Genomic DNA, 21,172 nt, shown 5'->3' with positions numbered 1-21,172 from the left:
TGCCTTTGTAGTTTCACTATACAGATAACAGATTATGTCACTCCTCTAGGAAAGGGGAAGAGGCAGACTCTCATTTCAGGTGCAGAAGTAGTATGTGCATTTAAGGAAAAAGTTCTTAAAACTGAAGGTCTGTCAGATTTTGAAACTTAGCTTTTCCATATGCAGATAATTTTGAATCTTCACATTGTTCCCTATTGCAATATTTTGCAGTTTTAAAGGAACAGAAATCCAGGATCCTAACAAACACTGTACTAGGTTCCTCAGTTGTTGCCACCTTTTCCTAATAGTATGGGGTTTGACCAAGGCAAGTACCAAATGCTCCAAGGGGACTCTGAAATAACCCTCCAGAACCAGGGTATTCTTCACCCACTGTTCTCAATTTGAATCCAAGTTTGCTGCAGAGATGATTATCCTGTGTAATGTCCTGGGACTTACTCAGTGCTGGATGTTTGGATTTTGCATTTAGGTTTTGAAGTACTGAGCCAGCAATGCATTTATGGATTTAATTGTAATTACTATCTTTATATCAGCGAATCTGATATGCTTAAAGAATTGGTGTGCAGTAACTCAAGAAAGACTGTTTAGTGAAGTATTTAAAATAAATTGGGTAGCTTATATGACAGGTTTTATAATCTTGTTGTAAATATTTACTTGCATTTATTTATGATGTATATTTTGGAGCCAATTTGTTACAAGAAGTAAAGGCTTTCTGCTACAACCAAATGGGGCCAGTTAGCACTTCCTGCATGGTTTGAGGGTTGTCTATTTTCTTATTCTCATTGCATGGTGTTTTGTAATAACAAAGGGCGAATTACTGTAATGCGTACAAAGAGCAAATTAATTCATATTTTACATATGTTGTCTTGTTTGAAAGCTGAAAAGGTAGGTTATAAAAATCTCATCTGGTGTGTTGTCTGTGAATATCAAGGGCAATAGGCCAAAAAAGTGCAGTATTTTTTTGTGGTTTTAGAAAAAGACTGAAAGAAACATTATGGTGTTCACTCTATCTGCCTCAGAGTTTCGTTATTAATTAATATGGTCTCTGAAGTCTGAGCCTGGATTTTGTACACATCACTTTGAATAGGAAACACCAGAGCATTTGACTCCTGAAGCTCTGTTAATCATCAGCCTTTGAGGTTATCGTGTAAGTGCCAGTTGCTACTCAAATGGAGATAAAATTCCTGTCCTGACCTTATACGGATATAATACTCTGATATTAAAATAGGCAATTGGCATTTGACACTTCTGAGTTGCAGCAGCAAAAGCCTGAGTGTGAAGTAGAGTTCCCACGCGATAGCGGCCTGTGGTCGAGGTGGTGTCTGGGCAGTTCTCCAGCACATCAGATCATTGCTGAGCTGCAGACACCCTCACTATGACCTGCTTTCCTTTGGCTGAAAGGTCCAGCAAATACATGTTTGTTAAATTGCGTGACAGAAGTTATAGATCCGGATCTTTTTCCAGTCACTTTAAAGTTGGAAAATGTAGGGTTTAAAACTTAGTGTGACTGAAAGAAACTGAAACAAAAGGTTGCACCTTTGTTGTTCCTTTGTGTTTTGCTTTAGATGTGTTTAAGAGGTGAGTATTTACAATTTGCACTACAATATGCACAAGTTCACAGTTGTAATAACATAGGGAGACTCAGTTTAATATTGTGTCCATTCGCTTAGGAAGGATTTCCTGTGTGTTCTGGGGAATCTAGCTTTTCCATTCTCTCTGAAATATGCTGTCTTCACACTTTTCCTTGGAGCTCCAAAGTGTGCATCCAGCCCCCTCCAAGTGCTGGTACTGATAACTGTCAAGTGTAACCAGGCTGGGCCTATGCAAAAATTATCTCTGAAGTGAATGTCCTGTTTTAGTCCGAACCTAATGAGCAGTAAGTGTCAGGACAGTGATACAGGTCTGCTGGGAAGTTGTATCACTTATCTGGGGGTATTTTTACAGTTGTAAGGCTGTTCTGTTATGTTGTTTTGATGTTTGACTTCTGTCTAGTTTGGTTTATAACTGAGGTAAAATGGGAAAGACAGAGGAGTTCTGGTTCTCAGCTTCTTCAAGGAATTGTATGCCTGTGGCACCAGGTGATTTGAACATTGATATTGCCCGTGACAGGAAAATGTGAAAGGAAATAAGAGAGGAGTCTTGAATGAAACACAGTATTGTGCAAGGAGAAGTGTAAGATGAATGATCCTCCATAAATTCATCCCTATTATAAAGACTTACTCAATATTCTTGTCTGCTGCGCTGAATGGATTTTTACTTTTTCAGACATAGCTGGACTTAGAACTGTATCAGAATTTGTACACAGCATAAAAATCCTGTCACTATCCAATAGCACATCCCATTTCTGTATTTTGTTGTAGGACTTGATGACTTCAAAGATATCTGTATCTTGATAAAAGTACTTCCATGCTTTTGGAAATGTTTCTGTTGTAGTGACTGGAATTTTCCCTACGCTGTGTGATATCTGATGGCTCATCCAAGTGGTTTTGCCCTTTTGTTTAGTTTTTCAATTTAACCATCTAGCGAGTCTCTGCAAATCTAGTGATTCTGTTTAATCTGGAGATTTTTAACTAGTAGTTATTCTCTTGTTATTTAATAATCACTGTTTCTCCTGCAGGCACCCTATGGAATTTATCCTCCTATGAGCCCTTGAAGATGGTCATCATCAACCATGGTCTGCAGACGCTTACCAATGAGGTGATTATACCCCATTCCGGTTGGGAGAGCGAGCCAAATGAGGACTCTAAGCCTCGTGATGCTGAGTGGACAACTGTCTTCAAGAACACTTCTGGTTGCTTACGGTAAGGCAGAGCTGTGGAGTGTTATTCTGTTCACCACCTTGCATGTTTAGGATCAATTTTATTTTAAAAGTGTGTTTTCAAATAACTCCCTTCTTGGGTTTAGGCCTTCTCCTATGAGGAGGCATTTTCTTGCAGATGCTGAGGAACTGGTTTAATGGAGTTATGCTGAGCCTGAAACATTGATGCAGTTTTAGCCACAAACACTTGTGCACATACTCCTATTTTAAGCTAAAGTGACTAAGGACCTATGGGAAATTATTTAAGAAACTGAACTACTGACTGTTTAGGAACACATTTGTTATATTCCTCTCAAAGGAGCCTTTTCCGATTAGAAACTGTATTTCTGAGAGCACCTTGAGAGTAGGATAGTACATGCTAGAAGCTGGGGTCAGGAAGAGGCCTAATGCAGGGCAAAAAACCTGAAGAACCAATGTTCTCTAAACTGTCTTTCATTTTGCTTTTCTTTGAGATAAAATAGTGGAGATGCCCTGTTAGATTCTTCAGCTTTATGAAGAAGTCAATTAGTTTGAACAAAACGAATAGGTTTGGCATTATATGTTCTGTTACTCTGAAGTGTACTTCTATCAGATTTCTACTGATTAATGCATCTTCAGAAGTTGTTTCATTTCTGTTTCTTGGGCTTGTGGTCTCCAAATTGCAATAACTATTCCCCTAAGTAACTTCACAAACGAAGAAAGTAATGAAAAGTGTTCTGAAAGCACCCATTACTGAAATTATTTGCAGTCCCACTGGAAACTAAGGTCTTTTAAGTAGGCTCCAGACATCATAAGTTTTTACTTACTAGTGTCTCATTTTCTAATGGAGTTCTGCAAGAGGAAATTAGTCATGTTGGGGGATAAAAGGATTAACTGAATGAATATGAGATTTTCCAGGAAGTGTAGATAATAAATTGATCATTAGTGGACTAACCTAATCCATATCATAAATTTTTATTAGTATGGTATCCACTGAAACTTCTACATTCCAGGATAGCTGAGGGTGGGGGGGGGTTGGTTGGTTAGGGTTTTTTTTAAGGTACTGGTTTTATGCAAAAGCTTGTGCCACTTTGGACATTGTATTCTTCAGGCTAATAAGAGGAGTGTAGAGATACATTAGAGAATTCGAACTGTTGGTGATTAAAAGTGGTCTTGATGCACTTCAAATGCATCAGGACAGCAGCCAGTGAATGGTGACTGATTCTGTTGCTGAAAGGGGGAAATATATTTCATTCCTAGTCTCTGCTGTCATAATCATGTGGAACTATATGCTTCCTTGTGGAAAACTTGAAGCTTCAGTTGAGATGTGGGACAAGGTTGATTTCATGCTTGAAAGTAGTTGCTTAAGGTAAATGGAGACATGATGGCAGGTTAGCAGGGAAAGGTAATCTGAGAAAGGTAGTTTGTCCATGTGTCTCTGTTGTGCCATGGAGAGAGCAACCTTTTGCACAGGAAGGAGTAACAACTGTCTTGCTATCTTCTTACTTCTTGCAGTGAGATAAAGTGAGTCCAGGACAACAGACAATGCAGGAGTAGGTGAGATAAGAGCTGTCTTTTCAGTTGATCATACTTCCAGTGTTGGTGATATTACCATTTGTAGAACACTTCCAGATCTAGGGATCTAGGGATAAAAATGGGCATATCAAAAGTATTTATCATTACTACTGTTGGAAATAATTTTGCATTGTTTGTTGAAATCTTCTGCAGCTCATCCTTAAAAGCACCAGCAAAATAAGATAGTTAACACCAGCAGAGAAAAAACTTGCAGCCATCTGTCTCACAGATGTCAGTGTTTAAAACCCCCTTTGCCTACTCTTCTCTTGTTGACACAGGCACTTTTCCTAGAAATTGAATTTTCCATGAATGGAGCTTATTGCAGACTACAAACTGTTTACCAATTTGAGACTTAATTGGGAGGTTAGTCCTGATGCTGTGCCAGCCTCCCGTGTCCCCTTTGAAAGTGCACCTCAGGTGTGCTATGTTGTCTTCCAAAACGACTGAGAGCATCTTTGAACTTCTGAGGTGTCAGATGTCTTTGCAGTCTAGCTCTCTAAGCAGAAGGCAGGTGTTATGCATGTGGGACACGTTCATTTCAGTATCATTTTTTTCAGTTAATGAAGTTTATCAACAGATGTGGGTGAGTTTGTCTCAAACTCCATAATTCACAGCATGAACTGCCAGTTAATTATTTGCCTGCCTTTCTTTTTTTTTTTTTTGACACTGCTTTCTCATCTTTACTTTGTTCTTAATCTGGGTCTCTCCTTTGATAATGTGGAGCCTTGGAAACACTTATTTCAAAATAATTGAAAACAAGTAATTAAAAAAAAAGCCACCTATTTGCCTTTACCTCTTCTTCAAATCTTGATCCATCTCATTTTCCTGTCCTGTCCACAATATGTTTTTCCCTTGTGTAATTTGTATGTCTCTCTCCTTCCTCACTTTGGGAGTTCAGGTGCTGGTGCGTATCCAGGTCTGAGGACGGCAGGGTGAATTGTATCCTATGTAGTCAACTTGGGCTGTGTGAGCCTAAGGGCGTATTAGTATCTTGTATTAGCAGCACATATAATGTAGTGCTGCCAGTGCATGTGGGATGGAAGGATGCTTTAGCAGAAGAGTCAGTAGTTGAAGCCAAAATCTTAGCAGACATCTCTACCTATACCAGTATTGCTTTACTTGGGTATTAATTTTGCTAGATAAGCGGCATGATCCATGCACTCTTTTGTCCCTTACCCAAAGTTAAGGAAGTTTATTGGCTTTGTGTATAGTCCCGATTTCTACCCACTTTATGAAATAACAAAAATCTATCTGTGATTCTTGGTGTTGACTTTAGTCTTAACCAAAGAACCTGTGCTCCAGAGTGGATCTGTCTGAGCTGCTATTTGAGAGAGGCCTGAGTATGATACCGAGCAATGTTCGACCTGGTCATTTACAAGCTGGAAATCGGATAAACTCTGCAAAGTTTATCATAAAGAAAGCCATTCAAACACTACTTACAAAAAACCTATGTGAAACAACTTTGGGATTACCTGTGATATTTTGTGATGTCCATACCAAACCACCATACCTAACTGGCAATGCCCACGTAGCCAGTAAGAATCAGAGGAAGAAAAAGACTAAGGTTTATGTTGACTTTGAGAGCAGTGTTTATTTTAAGGGCTGCTTCTGAAGTCAAGTCTTCTCCCACGACTGTGGCCATTGTACGGATCTCTTTAATCCTGATATCATCTGAAACGTGACAAGTGGGTTCTGTGTCCTATCCTTCTGTGTACTTGCCAGAAACTCTCTTCAAACAAATGTTTTGGGAATCTTATATTCCCCTTTGCAAAATAAAGACTTGGCAGCACAGCCAATTTGCAAACAATGATCTGATAATGAAATTTATTGCATCCTTTTTATGTGTTTACCAAGAAACACTGAAGTTTTCAGAAACTAGTGCAGGTGATGATAATTTTGTTTCCATTCTTACCCTGAGATCAGGAAAAAGATGTTTCCTCTTACATTGCTGTGTCTTGATTCTAGGGGCTGACCCAATATGATAAATGGATCTACAATATGAGTAATAATTTTACAACTTCAAATGGTTACAAGTCTTGTGATAGATATTACCTTGGGTATAGTTCTATAAATAAGGTATTCTATTATGTCGAACCTGTTGAGACAAATAAGTATGGTGGAAATCCAGAAAGGAACAGCAAAAAAAACAAAGGTTGATTTATCAAAATTCAGTGGTTTCTTGGCTATTAAAAAGTAGAACTGGGGAAGAAGTAAGGAATACATCTGCTACGAAAATCATTAAATATGCACAGATGCTCATTCATTTCATTTGGAGTACAAGTTTCATGTCTTTGCATTGTATTTTATTCTTTTAGGTATGTGGATAATCTCATCTAGTTACTGCCTTTCCCTCCCCCCTGTCTTTAAAGGCTTAAGTCTCTACTGGGGTTTGCAATCCAGAAACATTCATTTTCAACTTGTTCTCCAGTTTAAATAATGTAATAATTTTGTGCATCTTAAGAAGGCCATTTCATGATCCTTCCTACAACTTTGACCCAGATATTGAGGTGTTTTAGGAAAAGAGTACATGTTGAATTGCTTGCTGGGTGATGGAGCCAAGGCTGGCTCACGTGCATGCAGGCAGCACCAGAGACCTTCACTGTGTCTCTGGGTTTCTCTGCTTTAGAGGGGAAGTGCTGTATCTGTGTTTCAGAAAGCTCTGCTACAGTCACATTATATGTTCTGTTTTCTGTGTAGGTATCCACCATGATTTCTAGTTCTCTGGAAGCAGCAAGGATTTTAATGGTTTTAAAATGAAATTCATTCTGGGCTTAATTGCTGTTTTCTGCCTAATTACTTTTAATTCTCCCTTGGAATTTTTACTTCTAAGAGGACAGAGTAGAACTTAGTTTCTAAATTGCCAACTTTCTAGCCTGATTCCTGTGCTAAACTGACCTGCTGTTAACAAATGTTAAATGAATTAATTTGCATAGCAAACAGATGCAAAGTGCTCCTTTTTCCAGCGTACCATCTGTAGTTGCAGTGTTTCTTGTCAATTCTCCAAGTACACAGGAATTCACATTCCCAAATAGCCTTAGGGTTCAGAGACCTGGCTGTGGGTGTACAAACACAAACAAAACTGCACCCACTTGACTTCCACTAAAAACATGCATTCTTTAGCTCAAAATTGCACATAACAGCTTGTTAAACATCAGCTCCTGAGTAGGGGCAACCTGGTGGCTAGAGCTGTTGCAAGAGACTTCAGAAGTATGGACTTAATTGATGTTCTCCTCTATTCTGACATAATTGCAGGCAAGATTAATGGTGTCAACCTTTTTGTGGTCTAATTTTTAATAGCCCTATCTCCTTCTGGTTTTGTGAGATTCAAGTTAGTAAGTGCCTGGCCAGATCTGGACTTTGGTCACTGATCTTCACGTTGCTGTCTTTAATGAAGGATTGGCACCTCTGTCCTTACCTTCCCCTGAAGTTGGTAAATGCTGGTAGTTCAATGATTTTGAAGTGGTTGATCCTTGCGACAACAACTGGGAAGAAGCACTTCCTGTAGGAATAAATTAAGAATTCAGTCCGATTGAATCAGAACCTAAGAGTTATGATAAGTATGAGGTACAGTGTTTGAAGGCATAAGATAAGGACTCAGTAGATTCAGAGCTAAAAACATACTCCACTGGGATGAGAAATGATGTAAAGGTATCTGCAAGCCTCTGTTACTTTTAAATACTTCAGAGGAAAGAGGACTGCAAGGAGTTGATGGTAAATCATTAATACTTAGGATGTGCCAAATAGAGGTTTTGGATGAGAATGTTTTAAGCCTTTTTCTGAGGATGTCAGAGCATTAAGGTACATGCATGTACATCTTGTGTCCTGCAGATGTAACTTCAGAGTGCTTCAGTCATACGTAACATTGCTTAATGGTACTGGACTCATTCCTCAAGTCCTAATGTCTTTTATATACTTGTGCATATATATATATGCTTATGAATATTGTAGCATGGATGTGTGAGGCATGTGGAGGTTAAAGAAAGTTAGTCAAATGGAATGTGTGGTCTTGTTTTGGCAGAAAAATTCTCTTTGTTCACTGGAAACATCTGTATGAGTGTAGGAGTTATAATGGTTTGTCCTTTTTTTTCTCTCATATTTGCATGCTGTATTTGAAGATAGGCTGTCAAAGCCAGGTGCTTATGCCCTCCTTTCTTATTAATGATTAATGTATGGCTTTTCTCTGAAGAAGAAAAGTGCTTGGGAATTTGAGTTTTCAAAGTGAATTACCTTCAAGCTTTATCCATCTTTAAATCCTGCAGGCATGATAATAGTATGTGGTGACAGTCAAATAATATTTGTCCTACCTGCACTCTTATGTACTTGAGGCAGTCTTCATCTCCCATAAACTGAAGTAAGAAGGCACTTAAGTGCAAATCTTTGACCTGGAAGAGCTCTCTAGTGAAGAGTAGAGCACAGGAGGTGAAGCTCAGGTGATGCTGCTACAGTGCTGCTAGCCAAGCTGTCGTTGGTGTCAGGGGAGCTTTGATTATCGAAGCATGACAAGACAGAGAAGATATGAAAACCTGAGTTTTCAGGGGCCAGCTTACATTTTCTCTGGCTTTTTTATCAGCAGCAAAGTGGTATTTGAGCTTCACAAGACAAACATTAGTACAGAACTCTCCCTGCAGCAGCTACATTTCTCCATAGCTTCAAAAAGGTTTTTTGACAAATTTGTGTGACTTTTAATCCATGTTCAAGAAGTCTTTCAGTGTGTGTTCATAGGGCAGTTGTTTAACCAAGGAGGTCCAGACAGGATTTCTTGCAGAGCTTAGCACATTCCTGTCCCACCCAGAGGAGGTGAGGGCAGGTACTGGCATGTCTCTGTCCACCCATCCACTGTACTTGGAGGTTGGTTTTCTCATACCATTTTCATACTGGGCACAGACTTTGGAAGACTGCTGCTTGAGAAACTGCAGCTAATGATACTGCCAGAGTTTTGTTGTGCAAAAGGTACTTTTGAACTGGACTTTTAGCAAACGAATCATTTTTGAAAGAGACAACAACTGAACAGAAATTTGCTTGTGAATCTTCACTTTAGAGGCAGAAACAGCACAGAAAAGGGAGAAGCTTATCTGCCCAACCCAGGCTGGAAAAACACCAACTCAAATTAAAAACCTACACAACAGAGAGGAGAGAGCAAAGGCAGTTTCTTAATTAGCTTACTGATACTGTGCAGGATCACAGCATATGGCTGTCCTGGGGCTTATATGATGAGCAGAGCGTTTAATTCGTGCTAGTAAGGAGCTGTTAGGGTTCCTCCTGACAGTTCTGATGTTTAGCTTGTAATATAAATAAATTATGCATAGATTTTAGCAGCAGAGACATAACCTAGTTACATGCAACCTTAATGCTTTGCAGTCAAATCTGAAGTATAAATGTAAAGTTTTGCACTTGCTTATTGCCTTCTGTCATTATTTAGGAATGAATCTAGGTCCCTTCTCCCTGGGCTGTCACTGAGAGGAATCTACAAAAAATGTCACTGTGGTGGCATGAAGAGCAAGACAGAAATAAAGCTCACTGCAGGCGCTGTAACGGACATAGTTTGCTTTGGAAGGCATGGAAGCCATGATCCTTATTAGATAATGCCACCTTGGTTTTGTATTTTTGAGTTTCTTCTCATATTTCAGCAAGCATATGTGTTACAGCAAGCAGAGCCTCTTTGCCTTTCCTCCAAGCAGAGACTGGAATAATTTGGAAGCTAAGTAGCTGCTGGGCATCATGGAATTCTTGTGTAATGCATTTCTGCATCATTTTGCATTACAGGGGAACAAGCTAAGGCCCTCCAAGTAGGTCATGCAGGAGGTAACCAGTCAGCATTTTACTGAAAAGGTATTACACGATGTTTTGGATATAGAAAGCTACAAATAACAAAAGATAGACTTGACATCTGTACCTTGTTAAACTGTACTGCTGACTGCTGAGCTCCTGCTTATTGCAGGGCGCTCTTGCAGACAGCGCTGCCATGAGTATGAGACCTGTAGTAGGGTGCTTTGTAGGTTTCTTGCTCTGTGCCAGTGTCTCTGGGGCACAGACTAAGCATCTGAAGGCATTTTTGGGGTGGCTTTTGGTATGTCCTCTTGAGCATTTGATCAACTAAACAAAACCAATCTCTTTATTCACATAGGAGGAAGGGTTTTACATGCAAGGCAACCAGGCTGCACTGCTGCTGTTCTCTTGGGCTTAGCTGGTGAATGGATGCCTAAGTGGAGCAGAAATCTCTAGTGGGATCTCCTGCCTGGATCTGGAACACTTTTTCTCAGTTTAACAGATGCTCCCTACCTGACATCAGTATCAGTAGAGCTCCCCTGTCTTTCTGTTGACTTCATTTGGACTTTGACTTCTTCCTGTTTTCTTTACCATGTTCTCTCCTTGATTTCCAAATCAGCTGTCTGCTGCCAGACTCCACTGTGTTGTACAGAGCTGTTTGACCAGTGCTGCCTGGGTCAGTCTGTGTCACAGGCAGCTTCTTTCTTTTCCTCTTATTTTTACAGAACAATGAATTTAATACCAGTTAAACTTTCTGGTATTTCATGTGAACTGAAGTATGGAACTCATTTTCTTTTTGAGTGAAATGATGGAATGATTTTAAAATGCTGTATGTTCCTCCTTTGAGGTATTCAGTACCTAGAAATACGCTCAGAAATACAGTGCATTTACTGCAACTGTTATTTATCAAGTTTCCTTTGGCTGACATCCAGATACAAATTTCTTAATAGTGAAGCAAAGAGTGGGTGTCTAAGGGTGGTTTTATAGTAAAGGTTCTGACTGTCAGCGTAGGTGGATAGAACAACTAATATATTTAAATCAGATTCATGAGAACCTTGTAGATTTTCTCACCTGAAGTATATAAAACTCAATGTGTGGACAGTGATGGTGTTAGGGTCTAGCAAGGTATGCATACTTCCTGTCAGCTTGGCTACAGCATTGCCCTAACTCAGCCCTCTTGTGCAGTGCCACACACTAAGCCCACCAGGAAACCCCAGTCACTTGTAGCACTCCAGTTTGTAATGATCACAGGTATCCTCAACTTATTCAACAGTGCTGAGACAGACTGTATAGGAGCAAATACTACTTTTTAGCCCAGCAGTACAAAAATAGCTATTGTTGTTTACACTAGTAAAAAGTAGGATTCATTTGGATAATCTGAGACTGCAGTGTACACAATGAGACTGTTGAAAAGAACCCATTGCTGTATCAGATTCAGTTCTCAGCCACATTTCTTCCAGAGAAAGGTGGAAATGTTACTAGGAGGATGTCTTGAAAATTTCCAGTTCACTTATTTACACAAAAACTGAAGTCCCCAGCCTGTGGTCTTTGTCCCCAATTTGGTCTCCAAGCATAGTGCTTTTTAAACCCACTGAACTGAAATTTTATATAAGTGTTAGTAATACTCTATCTTCTGGCTGTCAGCTTCATCTGCAGCACTGTGGGATAACAACTGATGGCCCTTTCCAGCCAGGTGGCAGGCACAGCAATAGTCTTGGAAATAGTAGTTTTAATGTTCAAAGAAAAAAATGTGTCTCTTTGCTTGTAATTTCAGGTTTCTCTTTGTTATTAAAAAAACCTACAACCATACAAAAGGTTTCCACATCTGTCTTTCACATTGTTAGGGAGAGCACAGTGGGGACATTGCTACATGATTTGCATTGAAATACTGCAGATTGAGTGCTGTGCATTTAATTACTTTTAAGGCTTTTTCTCTTGAGAATAATTTTGGTGCATGGCACGGACAGTAGTAACAGCTCACCTATCCTAGAGCTAATGAGTACCAAGTATGTTCTGCAGATGTAAATGCTACCTTCAGACTTCAATATTATTAAGACAATTATTTGGTGATAATGATAACCTTATCTAAAGCATGAACAGATTTCTCAGCACATTCCCATATATTTTCTGAAGTCTTTAATACCTACAGGCTGGATTCCTGCCTGATGTGTTTCTATGCTGGTAGGTATTTACTTTTATTTAACATTTACTTAGTGCTCCTCTGTTTTGTTTTCCCAGCCAAAGCATATATTTTAACATCATTACAAATCCTTTTTCACTAGTCATGTCTACAGTCTGGATTCCAAGAATTTGAGGAAGAATCCAGGTCACTCTTTACAGTTGATTTCCTTCCTATGTACTTTGAGTAACATGGAAAGTAATTTCATGTCTTGCTCCTAGAATTGTTCTTTTGAGTGTGTTGTGTATATTTACAGTAAGCACCTGTGAAGCTTTCTGTAAATCCTTTGCAGTGTAATGTAAGAAAGTTTCTATTGTTGGTTTTAAAATGCATTTTAATGGACTCTTGGAATGAAAATTGGGAAAGTCAAGGAGAGCAGCAGAGGAAGTTGTCTCTTCAAGTCTTCTTCAGTTGAAGAGACAAGGCAAAGGAGGCAGACCATACAAACACCAGAGATGAATGACAGTTACTATACAACTGTTTTGTGTAAAAGTAGTTTGGGTTGTTCTTCCTCCCTATTCCCACCCATTTGACTTTATTTTCATTTGTAACAGGATTTTGTCCATCATTAGTGCCTCAAAAGCCCTGCAGAGTTCCTGTTTTGAGTTGGTCAGACTTAAAAAGTATCTTTACCTTCATCTCTAGAGGTTCTTGATATTAAATTGTCCCAGTAAGCAAGTCACTGAGATAATGTGTTTCATTCCAAAATGTTTGGGTCATTCCAGTTGTTGCATGACAGTCTTGCTCCTAAGTAACAGTTAACAAACACCTCAGCTTTAGGGTTTCAGCTTTCTTTTCTATTCAGTGTCTTGTGACAAACACTCCATCCACTGAAGAATTGATTTTCTTCTGATATAAAATAATGCTTGTCTAATGTGTAGAGAAGTTCAATGAAAAACAAAATCCTACCCAGATCTGGATGTTGTGTTGCATATCTGTCTGTGGCATGAGTTTCAGGAAGTTTCTGTCCTGGGTGAGGCTTTGCATTCCTTCTGTGGGGTGTCACCCAGTGCAAGATGACTACAAATCCTGTGTTAATGTCTGATCTTTCACCTATTTGTTGATTTTCATCACTCTTAAAAGAAGAGTGTTCAGAAATTTTGTTCTGAAAGCTTCCTTTGGAACATGACTTAGTTACATCATTTTTGTATAATAGATCTGTAAGATCCAGAACAATTCCAGTACAGGTGTGAAATTGGAAGGGATTTTTCCTTACTCCTGCTGTTCCATCGCAGTTTCTGTCCTTTTTAATGACCAATACAAGCACTAGCTCTCTTGTCCACTTTTGTCTCCACAGTCCCATGACTACCAGGTGATGTTTTTCAAAGAGGTAGATGGTATAGAGTCTGAACACTCCAAGGCAGAAATGCAACCTGGCATTTTCCTGGGTTGTAGGAGTCTTTCAAGGTTGCTCCAGATGATGGAAACCAACACTGGGAGTACTTCTGGGATTGACAGATGAGAACTCACTCTCAAGGCATACTGTCTTTATTTTCACCATCCCCACATGGCTTTGTTGTTCCATGTCAGATGAATCCCATGGCCTGCAGGAATTGCATTACGTGGGGAGGGAGGACTAGCAGAATCCCAAGAGTGTTGGTATCTATAGAGCAGATGTTTCTGCATGAGATGCTTATAAGGATACATTTCCTGATGTGTTAGTTACAGCATGACAACTGCGAAGTTCAATGGCTGGATAACTTATTTGTAGCATTAATTAGATACTAATTTGATCCTGCAGAGTTTTTATGGTTATTTGTGTGATATATGTGGGAATTTTTTCTTGAGGCATTAATTTTTTGTAAATTATTGTGTAGCTGAAGAAACAGCAAGTGATACTGGCAAACCACTGATACACTTTTATAGCGTCAATTCTAACCTTATCATTGTCCACCTTTAATCATAACACAGATCAAGAAGTAAGAAAGCAGCATGCAAAATACTGTGATGCTGTTAGTAACTAAAGCAGTGTAAAAAAATAATGCTACAAGTGTGATAGCACAAATGGACCATTGAAAAATCATATAAATGGCCATGAGCAAGAAATGTGTGAAGGATTTTTTCTGGCAAAGTTTGATTTATTTATTTATTGAAGTCTGCAAGTGTTCCTGTTGTATTTTAGCTCTCTATTTCTAAAATTTAATGAGGGAATAAGAAATGTGATTCACGGCTCCAGGTAAGACCATTTTTAGTGCATTTCTGTCACCCTCAAGCTTAATAAGTAACATTTCACTTTAATAGATGTGCTTGGAGGTTGAGTTGCTATCGTTTATTGTTATAATTCCTGAATGGTATCACAGAGGATTTGAATTCTAATTTCAGTTTCATAAAGACTTTACATTAAAATTCACATTTGAGCTTTTAATACAAAAGTATTACTACAACTGGAGGTGGAAGAAGAGCATATAGAATTCTCTCCTCCGTATATCGTGTGGAATCATGTTTCAATATCCACTTTCCCTGTCTTTTATCAGCTATTGCTAGAGGTGAGGTTGTGTGTTAGGATTTGGGGAAAGGATTTATTTATCTGTGCACTTGTGTTCTTAATTAAAAGTTAATGTGCTGTTACAGCAACCAGCTCACACTTAAATCTCTTCAGATTTTGAGAGGTCTCTGAGAAAATGTGGTGTTTTTTCCTAGTCACCCAGTTAACACACCACCCTGCCTGGGTGATGGGGAGCCATGGGAGTGGACCATGGTTGATTTGTTAATTACTTAGAGATTGGCAGTTCCTCTGGTTAGTTTAAAAGAAACATTAGCTGCATGATCCTGATGGCAGAAGGTAAGGATTGTGTCCTGAGCTTTGAAAGCTCAACTTTACACGAGTCTGTAGAAGACAGACACCCAGAAGGGTTGGCTGTGGTGGTGTTGAAATTAGTTCATTTCAGCTTTGGGAAAACTTTCCATAGAGGTTTTGCCAGCAAGTACTTATTTTGCCACTCCATTTCCCACCAAAAAATTAAAGATAAAAGATAAGAAAGCGGGGTGGGGGTGTTGGGGAGAGGGGGTGGAAACACAGCATTTGGAAAATAGACTTGAATTTTATTTATTTATTGAGCAATAGCAGATTGATGCTTGTGTAAGGCTGGGGTTTCAGTACATAGTGTGCACGCTCACTGGACAAGTGAGGCTAAGTTCTCCCTCTAACAGTTTCTGTACTCAAAGATGCATGCAACTTTAACAACCCCAACTACCTTTCACTGCTCTGTCTCACATCTTCTACCTGTGCCATTCTCTTGTGCAATATTTGGAGAAATGTAAAGCCATATAAACATACTGACTATTGTCTTTTAGCTTCTAAATGTGACTGATTCAGGCTTTGTACTGATTCTGCTGTACACAGTGTGAAAGGTGGGCTCTAAATGTCAAACTGTGGGATTTAAACCAGGTGCAGTATTTTCCAGTCAGAAAGCTGGGGATACAGAATGGACTTGGAGAACTTTGTGCAGTCAAGGAGACACCAGTTGTACATGGTGACACCCATCTGACTTCTTTGGAGCAGATGGGGGCCAAAGTGAAGAACAATTTTATATACAGATTAATTAATTAAAATAGTTTATTGTACACCTGGTTTTATTCAGCTTTTGTGGCCATGAATTCCACTGAGTAGTCCTGTGATTTTGCATGTTTATTAAGGTGGTGAAAGTATTTTTCAGATTAAAATTTCAGGCTTTGAAATAAAATTTTGGGTTTGCATACTGTTTGCTCTGACAAATCTTGTCCAGTTTAAGATTTATCACTGGACTCACTAACAGTGCAGAAGAATAGGCTTATAGGCACCTCTGTGACTGTTCCCCTTTTTGTTTAGATTCAGGGAGTTGCAGATGTGCATTGCCATATTTTGCTCAGATTTAACAGGTTTGTCAGACGACTTTGCCTCCGAATTGTTCATCCAAGATACTGAGTTATTCGTAATTTTAGTACAAATCTACACACCTTCTAACTTTATGGTGAAGACTAGAAGGCTAAATTTTCCTTTAAATCTCTCTGTTAGGAATGTAAGTTCAGATGGAGCAGAAGCACGCAGAAGATTAAGAGAGTGCGATGGCTTGGTGGATGCCCTCCTTCATGCTCTACAGTCTGCAGTTGGCAAGAAGGATACAGACAATAAGGTGAATTTCAGTATTAAAACTTAATGGATGTTTCCATTAATTTAGACTGACATGTTGCACTGGGGTTGACTTTGTTTGCTAGTAACAGAAATGGATTATGGTTGCCTCAGAAAAGACAGTAATTATCTTCCTCTCTGTCATGGTAATCTCTGGTTCTGTCATGATAGTCTGTGGTACTGTCATGATCAGGCTGTGGTAACAGCGTGATGCTACTATGTTACTTTGTGTGGCCGATGACATGAGCAAAGGCAAGTGGTTGTGATAGGTGGGGAGGGTAGTCGTTTATCATCATCAGTGATTTTATTGCTGTTATTCTGCATTACTTAATTAACATTTTAAGTGCAATCTCCAAATCGGAATTCTGTCACATTGTATTGTGCTTTGCACAATGCCAGCAAAGGAGTCAGTTCCCACATTAAAGACCTTTTTCAGCAGCACCTCTAAGAATTTTAGCACTTGGAAATTGAGAGAGTATCTTCAGACATGCAGCAGTTCCGTTGTGGCTGGTTTTTTTAGGTGCCGGATTTGATTAATCTATTCTTTATTATCATCTCATCTTGTAGTGGTTAAGAGCATATTTATATGCATAAGGAATATCATAAATTTAACCTGCTTAAAAAAGAAAGAGCATGCTATTGCTTTTTAACACCAATAAAGCTTATAAAGCATCGTTACTTTATTCTTTTTGAGTCGCACCATGTGATGGACTGTACAAGGGAATTATAAAGCCCTGTCACTTAATCAGATAATTTTGGAAGTGGATTTTGTAACCACCTGGTGGTTTCCATTGCAACCTACAGAGCATTGCTCTTGTCAGAATCTGACGTGCTGTGGATTAGCTATTACAGGACATGTGAGGAATTCAATGAGAACACAAGACGAAGGTTTTGACCAGAGAAAATTTAATAAAATGGGCTCCTTGGGGATTTAAAGTTTGAAAGAATGAGAGAGAGGTTTGTATTAAAATAAGATCCTTGTATGATCATTTTCCACTGTGTTTGATCTTTTGGTGAATTGTATTCTTTATGTAAGATCAGGTAGTATTTTCAATTAGGGAGTTTTCATTTTGAATGGGTGCTATTTATGAAGCACTTCACTTCTGGAAAATAAAATCGATTTTAGAACAAGAATGAACTTTAATTGGAGGGATTTTGACTAAATCTTCCTTGAAAGCTACATTCTTTTTCTGGGGCAGGTGGGCTTTTTTTAAATTCCTCCAAATGCTCCACTGTATAAACTAATGGTTTGTAACTAAGAGGGTGCAGTACTACGTATAACACACATTTCTCTGTAACAGTCTGTGGAGAACTGCGTGTGCATCATGCGGAACCTTTCCTATCATGTCCACAAAGAGGTCCCTGGAGCTGATAAGTACCAAGAACTGGATGCTAGTCAGACTGCAAGTGTGGGAGGCTCTCAGAAGAAGAAGAAAGATGATGCTGGTTGCTTTGGTGGGAAAAAAGCTAAAGGTATGTGTTGCAGAGAGCTTGGCACTGGAAATTGATTTGGGGGTAAATTTTGCTTTGTAGGCAAAATCGTGACTTTGACTGCGTGTTCGTAGTGTCATGGCATGTGTTCATCTCCCTTGTTGCATTACTACTAAATGTTTGGGAATTTTTTCCACAATCACCACAGTTTTGTTTGGCTGTAAACAGGAGTGGTGCATGCTGACAGATGACACTGCTGTTGGACAGAGGCAGATGTGCTCTGCCTCGCCTCTTCTCTGCAGTGCTGTGTTCTTGCATTTGTCAAATCTTTGCTCAGTCTACTTGCTTGGCTGGATCTTGGCTGCATAGCATGTGCCGCGGCCTCTGGAAGCTAGGCCAGCATGCATTTATCCCCTGCATGGTAGTCCTGTGTGTGTATCTTCCACACCTACAGTCCCTCACATCTGAAAAACTAACAGCCTACCTTCCCACTCACAACCCAAACATACAACCTCCTAATTCAGTCACTCTTCCAATAATTTAAATTGCAAACGTGATTATGTAGCTTTTAATTGTCAGTCACTTTTAGACCTGTTCTCTCCTCTGGGGCATGAGTGTTGCAAATGAGTTTCATTACAAGAGAGGATTAATAGTCTCAGTAACTCTCCTTCTATCTTTCATTTAGAAAAAGGCACTCAAATTACATCAGTTTTCTCTGTTGTTTTGGAGAAATTACTATTCTAGGCTGAATTCAGAGATAATGAACTCTGTTTTCTGTCTAGGCTCTGTTCTCCTCATTCATGTGTACTCACATCCTGGCTTACTATTTATAACCAGGTCTGAGGAAGGTTTTGGCCTGAACTAGCTGATACGGAATTGTTTGAACTTGACAGACTGTGCTGCATGTTATTCTTGCTTTGATCTGACCTATACATGTTATTAAAATATTACATGTTTCCATATGTGTTAGGGAAGTCATCACAGTGTGAACTTGCTTTTCCAGACTAGTCTGTCACCAGCTAGATATAAACTGTGTTAAAATAAAAAATTATGTGCATCTTTGAATTGATGGGGGAAGCACTGAAGAAAGAGTTTTACCTGCCTGGCCAGCCAGTTCTCACACTGCGTGACTGAAACTTCAGTGTGATGTCCTTTAATATCACCTTGAACATGTGCTGACTCGAGCTTGTTCCCTGCCACTTGCAGTCCCTGTTGTTTTGCTGCTTGAGAGCAACACAGTCAGTTAAAAACATTTTTAGACATAAAAGCTATGAGCGTGCACTGTGGGAGGAGGGGAGTGTGCTGATTGAGAACTGTCATCCTCCTCTTGATGACCGTGAAAAGAGAGCGCTCTTGGGTGGCTGTCCTCTGTCAAGTGTCTGCCTGCTTCCTCTGGGGCCCACCTTTATATATCTCCTGTGTCTGTACTCCCTGATAGTTTCTGTTTATCAACCAAAGCTGCTGATTACATCTTTCTGGACAAATTGGTCTCAAAATCGTCTGACACCGAGTTTGAACCCTTGGATTTCAGTAAGCAGTGCAGGCAGTCAGTGACAGCTTGGGCTTTGTTATGTATGTACAGCAGGAAATGACAATTTCTGACGTATGTTTTAACATATTCTTTCCCCTCTTTTTAAAGTGTGCTATTCTCTAGAGGGAAATCAACTGGTAGTAATGCTGAGCTCGCAGCTGGTAGTATGTAGATCAGAAGGATAGAGTGGGACAGGCAACTGTTGTGTAAAAAAATATGAATTAAGACCCATTAATAAATGTGCTTCTGAAATTATAAAGGGAAGCTTCCTTTTCTCACTGTTAAATGCATGTGAATCGCTGGTCTGAACCTGCCTTAATTTTCTCAGTCTAGGACTGTAAATGTATCAATTCTCTCCCCCTCTTGTTCACTTGATCTTGCAGAGTTTCCATGTTTCTTTTACTTCATGGTCATTGATCATAGCATTTCAAACACCTCTGCAAAGGGCTGCGCATCCTTCTGTCCCCTCAATTCTGTAGGAACTTTTTCGTTTAATGAAAAGAGGAATCAAAAACAAGCTGTGCAGAGAAAGATTTTTATTTTTTCCCAGCAGGAACCAAAGGGAAAAAGTAGAATATCTTGTTTTGGTTTGGTTTTTTTTAATTGGTTAAACTTCTGTAGTATTTTTGTAATACTCAGGCTTTAAACCTTTTCTGTGAAATTCTGGCTCTTTATGACTGTTCCTTTGTATTTTCTTCCTTCCTGTAAATTTTTGTTTTTCTTCTGCTGCTTTTCTGGTAATTAGAGGAGTGGTTCAATCAAGGTGAGTTGTTGCAATACTTTCTTTTCATCATCACCATAATATGCTTTGTTCAGCTTTCACATGCAACACTTAGAGCTGATATGAAGGTCTTGCTCATATCACCTTCTCCACTGCACCCCCAGAGCATCCTCCTGTTCATTCCAGTAGGCATGGAAATCCTCTAATTGAGTGAGCATTTGCAGGTTGGTCTTCCCACACTGAGAATACTAAAAACAAGGTTTTATTCATTCATGGTGTAAGTGCAGTGAGGTAATTGATTTGCAACTGGCCTGGTAACCCTGTGAGAGAGGGAGCACCTACGTGTGCACATTGTCATACCAAAGTACAGCTTTGCTAGCAGTGTGGGTAGCAGTAGGCAGCTTGGATGTGTATTCTCAGGGATCCTTGGTATTTTGTCTGCTTGGGCACGAATGCCTGGGCTGCTGCATCTTTATTACTGGCACTCAGACTAGGTAGATGAAGCTACCTACCCCAGTAAATGCCTCGAGGGATATGCCCTTTAGTTTCTGATCCCAGCACAAGTAAAATTGCAGTCGGAATACACAAGGCTGAGGCTGAAGTTTGCCTCCCTTGATTGTCGGCTGGGAAGTTGTTAGGCTGTGAGTGCCCTGGAGACTTCCACTGTTACTGAGACTGATTCTGGGGTAAGGGCAGGGTCATTTCCAGTTTGTGACTCTTGCTTCAGATCAATGGGCTCTGGAGGGCTGAGCCAAAGGAGGAATGTTGGGAAAACAAAACCAAAGCTAACTGCACCACCCAACAAATGCTGCTCAGTAGTGTTGTGAGAGACACTGATTGCAGATGTGGCTGGTGAGCCTGCAGAGGATGGGCGTCTTGGGAAGACAGAGCTCAGCCCTTGCTTTCTGACCTTCTGCTGCAGTCTGGGTCAGTGGGTTTATTAACAAGCACAGTACTGACTGCTGGGGGGTTGTTATGCAAATCTCTCTTCAACTTTTTAACCAGAAAGAAGGCTTTTGGTGATTAATACATCAGCAGAAATGGTCCAACTGAATAGCTGTGTAGATTATGTGGCAAAGCAAAATGAC

The 21,172-nt window shown here is 39.6% G+C and overlaps 1 protein-coding gene across 10 annotated transcripts in view; it reads left to right on the top strand.

The window, feature by feature from the left end:
• ARVCF (ARVCF delta catenin family member) overlaps positions 1-21,172 on the top strand; it is a 277,932-nt gene that overhangs the window by 209,760 nt on the left and 47,000 nt on the right. For 8 of the 10 annotated variants that reach the window (XM_061370845.1, XM_061370841.1, XM_061370839.1 and 5 more), the window contains 4 exons: positions 2,615-2,798; positions 16,288-16,405; positions 17,703-17,874; positions 20,109-20,126. In XM_061370845.1, the coding sequence (XP_061226829.1) occupies positions 2,615-2,798; positions 16,288-16,405; positions 17,703-17,874; positions 20,109-20,126 (492 nt within the window). The remainder of the gene's footprint in view (positions 1-2,614; positions 2,799-16,287; positions 16,406-17,702; positions 17,875-20,108; positions 20,127-21,172) is intronic. The other 2 variants (XM_061370842.1, XM_061370843.1) reach the window with 1 other exon arrangement.

This window comes from Neopsephotus bourkii, unplaced genomic scaffold (genome assembly GCF_033783945.1).
Source record: "Neopsephotus bourkii isolate Nb327-2 ecotype Australia unplaced genomic scaffold, CSIRO-AGI_Nbou_v1 NB_1542, whole genome shotgun sequence".
Lineage (NCBI taxonomy): Eukaryota > Metazoa > Chordata > Aves > Psittaciformes > Psittacidae > Neopsephotus > Neopsephotus bourkii.
This window is presented reverse-complemented; position numbering and strand designations above follow the sequence as displayed.